The sequence below is a fragment of the Vigna angularis genome, chromosome 3, assembly GCF_016808095.1.
Source record: "Vigna angularis cultivar LongXiaoDou No.4 chromosome 3, ASM1680809v1, whole genome shotgun sequence".
Classification (NCBI taxonomy): domain Eukaryota; kingdom Viridiplantae; phylum Streptophyta; class Magnoliopsida; order Fabales; family Fabaceae; genus Vigna; species Vigna angularis.
Window position 1 is genome coordinate 4,504,853 of NC_068972.1, and position 6,115 is coordinate 4,510,967.

At 31.8% G+C, this 6,115-nt stretch overlaps 1 protein-coding gene across 1 annotated transcript; it reads left to right on the forward strand.

Annotated features, from left to right (window-relative positions):
- Window positions 1-1,179: 1,179 nt before the first annotated feature.
- On the forward strand, window positions 1,180-5,085 carry LOC108325295 (CRIB domain-containing protein RIC10). The gene is made up of 5 exons (XM_017558344.2): window positions 1,180-1,532; window positions 1,782-1,917; window positions 2,003-2,100; window positions 2,372-2,477; window positions 4,354-5,085. The coding sequence occupies exons 2-5, from the start codon at window positions 1,860-1,862 to the stop codon at window positions 4,563-4,565; spliced, it is 474 nt and encodes a 157-aa protein (XP_017413833.1). The 5' UTR covers window positions 1,180-1,532; window positions 1,782-1,859; the 3' UTR covers window positions 4,566-5,085.
- The last annotated feature ends 1,030 nt before the right edge of the window (window positions 5,086-6,115 follow it).

Below are 6,115 nucleotides of genomic sequence, written 5' to 3' on the forward strand. Positions count from 1 at the left end.
GATGCCTATTCTTTATATTGGTCAACCTTATCTCTGTTTCTTACTTTCATATAAATTACAATTAGTTAAAAATATCTTCTTTTTATTATTGTTTTAGTGTCGTTCTCTAAATAAAATTTACATAATAATAATTACTTTTAAAATGTTAAAAAAATAATAAAAAAGAAAGAAAAGTAATAGATTTAAAAAATAAGTGATTAAATTATCAAAATTTTGATTTATATTTTAAACAAAATATAATTTTAACTCTTATTTAAGTCATACTAAAACCAGTCTCACAATTCTCCACGGGCATTAGTGATGAACTGGTGAATAAAGTTAGAAGTTTCCATCTTTTCTTAAGTTTCAAGAATTTAATAACTTGCCTTTGATATAGAGATATAGACTTTAACCGATTCCAAATACTTATTAATCGGAGTCGAATTGAAGTAATTTAATTACCGAACACTAATGTAATTACAGAGTAATGAATGAAAAGATCCAGTATATTTATATACTGTAAAATAATTATAAAAATTTTATCCACTCCGTACTCGAATTATAAAAGGTTGCAGTTCTTTATTAACTATGATGTGCGAAAAATACAAAGGTTGATTAAATTATACTATCTACATATTCAAATAAAAAAAAAACATATTTGATAGGCCAAAATAGATACAGATCATAATAAATTTCGTCATATCTAATAATACCATATGTAAAATATCTTTATGACAGATTTTATAGTTTGAAGAATGTCGCATTTTCAATAAAAAAAATCGAAAAATAAATTGAGATTGCTGAAATTAATTTATATTAATTTTTTTATTAGCATGAATTACTTTTTTTTATATCCAAGTATGAAATGAAATGAATTTTTTACAAAGCCAAAAAATAATTGACAATATTATATGGGACAAAAGCAACCTTTAAATTTCGTTAGCTTATTTATCATTGGATACAACTTTCCAAAAAAATAAGATTTGACAGTCAGGGCAAATAAAAAGAAAAGAAAAATACCCGTTAGAACTCAGCTCAGGAATGATCTTCCATGTTCATGATTTTATGTGGAACGGACCAAGATTTACTGTATCCACTTTTACCAACGTAGAAACAATAGACTGACACACCATTATGGACACTCCTAAATAAAAAATTCCATTAAACCATATTATTAAATTACCTTCCACTTTCGAATCTTTGTCCTAATTTATTTTTTCACCATAAACCAACTCTCTCTTTCTCTCTCTTTCTCTTGCCATTCTAGTTTTCAAATTTTCATTCATGGATGCCCACCTTCTGTTATTCTCCTCCTAGAGGCAACCCCCCTCTCTTTCTCAGCATTCTCCTTCTTCCCCTTGTTTCAGTTCAACTTGTATTCTACACCCCACCAATCAAAATCTCAACTTTTTAAGACCCATCAGACTGTTTCTTCCCTCTATTTGATCTTTGCATGTGTCAGCACTCTCCACACGAGTTTCAGAATGATGGTGAATGGAGCACAGAAAACATAGTTGGATTTCTATTAGCACCTGCATCAAAATCATCATTGGGTACTGTATTCTTTGTATTTTTTTTTGTTTTCCCTTAGATTTTTTCTTCCAAAACCAGTTGACAGCGAAGATTTCATTTCTTGCATTAATGAGCTATAGCATCTTCTCTGTGTTCAATAGTCAGATGCCAATCTTCGTTCCTAGGGAAAAAAAAAGGTTCTAATCACATGAAATGAAACCTTAGCTGATACTCCACAACGTTTTTGGAATTGAGCATTTGTATATATCAACAATCCATTTTTGTGACAGGCAAAAGCATCTCCAAGTCAGAAAATTTTCGGTCTTTACTTCCAATTTTGTCACGTTGCTGTGGTCGTGATCTCCACCATGGCAACCAAATTAAAGGGAATCTACAAGAGTTTCAAATACATCACCCAAATATTTGGTAATCTTTTATTCACCCTCCTGTGCAATATTACTTTTCTGGGTTTTGTTGTTGTGGCTAAGCTGGGAAGTGGGTACTGTTCCAGTTGTGAAGGAGCGGGAGATGGAAATTGGGTACCCGACAGATGTTAAGCATGTGGCTCACATTGGATGGGATGGCCCTTCAGGAACTGGACCCAGTTGGGTACGGAGCTGATGTCCACTTTACCTCTCCATTTATGTTTCAACTAAAAAGATCCAATTTTTTAATTTCTTTTTGTCATTTTCTTCTTTCTTTTGTCATTATTATTACATAAAGCAATACATAAAGTGATCATTTAAAGAGTTTTCGCTCTGTAAATCAATATCTCATTGCCATGTTAAATTGTTTGATATTTATAATAATCATCTTTAAAATCTGTATATCATAGCTTTTGATTGATTTGTTATTAATGCTGTTATTTTTCTTTATGCAGATGAATGATTTTAAAACTGCGCCTGATTTCTCAACGTCACTGGGCAACTTGGGTGAACTAAGTGACCCCAATGCTATGGGTGCCACAACATCATGGTCCTCCCAAGGTATGCTTTGCTTCTCACCTCTCATACAGCAAAATTTCATACGAGTCTAGTGTTGATTTTTGCTTCCAAATGTGATGCCATTAAATATTAAGATTGAATACTGTATTCATGTGGAACCGTGCAGTATCCCTAATTTAAATAATACAAATGCAGATAGATGGCTCTTCACGGGTTAACTAGTAAAAAAGGGAACGTGGATTTGATTATTATTGTGTCTCTTGATTATCTTCTAGATAAAATTGTAAGGCTTGCAAAAGCTATCTAGATTCTTTGCCTCCTTAGGAAGAATTTGGCTGTTCTGTCACGAGCAAACCCAGCTCCAACGTGGGGAATCTAATGACTCTTAGCTTTACAATTAACACTGTTTCAAGTGGTCCACACTAGAATTTCTTTGATTATATGGAATTTAGTATTTAGTATTATAATATAACACTTTGCTTGATAAGAACACGTTTTGTTGGTCTTTCCATGTGGTAAGTTTCCTCAACGTGATCAAGTTAAGTTAAACCCTTTAAAGAACTCAACAACCTAATTGAATGAAGCTGCAAAACTGTATCAATAGTTCTGCTACTGGAGATCACAATATTTGTTCTTACTGGAATGTGATTAAAGTGGAGTTTCCATTGGACGACATTACTAATTACCACCACTTTCAAATCTCCATAAATTTGTGGCTATCATTCATATCAAATATATATTTATAGCAAATTGAAAGCTAAGAAGCACAAACACTTGTAAACAGAATCTGTGTTGTCCGCATGTAACTGTCTCAATACGTATCTATGTTAGATACTGAATGAATATTTCAAATACTTTATTGCATTTTTATATTTTTAATACTTTTATATTTTGAACTTCTATACTGATACTGATTAGAATAACACACTCTAATCAGATAAATTTATGTTTTATCACATTTATAATGACTTATGCTAATTTTTAGAACACAAATTCTATATTGTGGTTTAAAATTTTTATGTTAACTTAAGAATAACTGTATGCATATATCATTTTATAGTTGTGTTTTGTTCTATAATTTTTAAGATTTTCATATTCTCATATATCTGTTGCATTGCATCTTTATCGTGTACTATAGTTGGGCTTCCTAGATTGTAGCAGCAGCAAACTTAAACTTCACCTGATCTTGCCCTTAAAAAGCTTTATGACTGCATTACTTAAATGGTGAGCAGCTCTTCCTAAGAAGAATTTAGATGTGCAATTTAGGGTTCTTCTCTTGTGTTGGACATATTTAGCTGTGATTTCGTGAACTACTATGCCTTTCTTGAAAGGAAAGGTATTTAGCTCCTTTAAATCCCAAGGACAAGTATGATACAATGTGATATTGCAAAAACAATATTTTGTTCAACGGTGGGTCTAGTGCATTAAGAGAGAGTACTTGGATTCCTCACAATAAAAATGTCAATTGAAAACGAGGTTGTGATATTCTCTGTTGGAAATGTGTATGCTAAGAAATTAGTCTAACCACAAATTGTGTTTGAAATAGGCTGCTACATGGTCATATTCTTTTTCTGAATTTGTATGTTCTCTCTTCATGAGACCTTGGCTGTGGTACTGCACATTGCTGATTTCATTTATGGTCATCTTATATACATGCAATTATGCAGTACATGCTATTTATTTTATTTCCGTTTTTTTTGAATTTTGATTATATTTCCTGCTAGCTCTAGGTGAGAGCCGTGAGCGATAGAAACATCATAGTTTTGTGTTCTCGCTGTTTTGTTAGTGTAGGAATTGTATGAATGTAAACCAGATCTTACCGAGTTACCTGGTTCCAACGACTTATTTAGTTTTTGGATGTATGTTACTTTATACTCTTCCCTATGATAATCATTCCTTATCTGAACCCTTTGAACAGATTTTGAAGAGTCCACAGGAAGCCAATCATCATCAAACATTTACAAAGGCATCCAATCTGCAGGGGCTTCTCATGTTTCTAAGAAATCCAAGAAGAAAAAGTCCAAATCAGCTTCTTCTGAATCGCTATCTGCTTCATCAAGACAATCAAGATCAACAAAGTCAAAGACTATATATAGTGACAGAGAAGCAACACCAATTTCTCAAAACTAGCAGTTTCAAGACTATGGAATGAGTGAGAAAAAGATTGTCTTTGTGAATAGCGATGATTGTGCTCTCATCTGGCAATCCGATAGGGGAAGAAGGAAAATAAAGGTGGCTGTAAAAGTTTTTTTGCTGTTTACTACATCCTAATCCATAGAGGAAAACCAAATTGCTTGTCTTCTTGTCTAAAGGCTGAGAATACTAGTGGAAAACCAGTAGAGGTTTTTATTGGACGACAGAATGTGTCATGAGTGATTGGTTTCTCTGGATCATATGCATCCTTAAATTCATTAGTTGTATTATCAGTTTTGCAGATAAAAATGAATGGACATGGAAAAAGGATATACCAATAGATGCCCATTTAGCAAGATTACTATGTTTGTAATTCATGATTCCTTAAGTAGAATGTAATCAGCGCACTTATGTACCTTCCAGATTGAAATGGTAGTGGCTGGAGAATGGTATTGTAAGTTGTTTGTTTTACTTTGACATATCAGCAAGAAAATTGCAACGACACTCGTTATCTATCTGTGCTGAATGGTGTGCTTTACTCAACCTGTCGTGATTAGTCCTCTCCAATGTGCCTAGTGATTGTATATTTTGTCTTATTTGTACCTTGTGGTAGTCCAAATTCACAAAATGGTCCTAGTCTTTGAGCAAGCATAGAGGTGACAAAAATATGAAAATGATGTGCTTTTGCTGCTTAAAAATAATAACCCAACAGAGTTGAATATAAGAACTTGTCCTCATAAAAGTTAGGAGAGTTTTCATTCTTAAACTAGTTTAGATAACTTGATTAGGATCGGTCATTATATTTAAGATATTGTTCGTATTGAAGTTTAAAACTCTTATTACGGTTTTGTTATTACAAAATTAGACGAAGAAAAAATATTTAAATTAACTTTAGTCTCAACTCATATAGATTTTTATATATATTTGAAATAATTTGTCTTTTTCTTTTTAAGTAGGATAAAAGCAAGTCCATGTGATCAACTTCTCGTGTATCCTTTTATCAATTCATTTTGAAATTTTGTTTATTAATAGTTGTTACTACTTGCTTTCCTTTTTCTTTTCCTGTTATGATTTTTTAATAAAAAGTTGAAAGTAGGATGAGTTATATCTTGCCTAATCTTAACAAATTTCAACAAATTTTCGTGAATTAAAGTTTTTATTTTACTTTTGGTAACTTGTTAAATAGGTGTATACATTTTAGATTTTCCCCCTTACACTATTATGATGAATGTGGTTTATTTCCATTATCAGATATCTTGCTTTATTTGTAGACAGTAACTTTATGACGGGTAGAGTTCTACAGATTAGACAGAGAGTTCACGTTTTCAGTCAAATTATCATGTGTGAGATAAAAAAATTGTAAACTTCAACAATGATGAGAAGTTGGTTTCTATTAACTTCAGCATTGGTATGATCTCAATATAATTTTTTTATAATCTTTCATCATGTTAAGATCATTACAAAAAAATTTCTGTCATTTTTTTTCTTTTCTTTTTGTCCTTGCAACAAAGGAAAACGATTAAATAAATGATACATGGCAATTGATA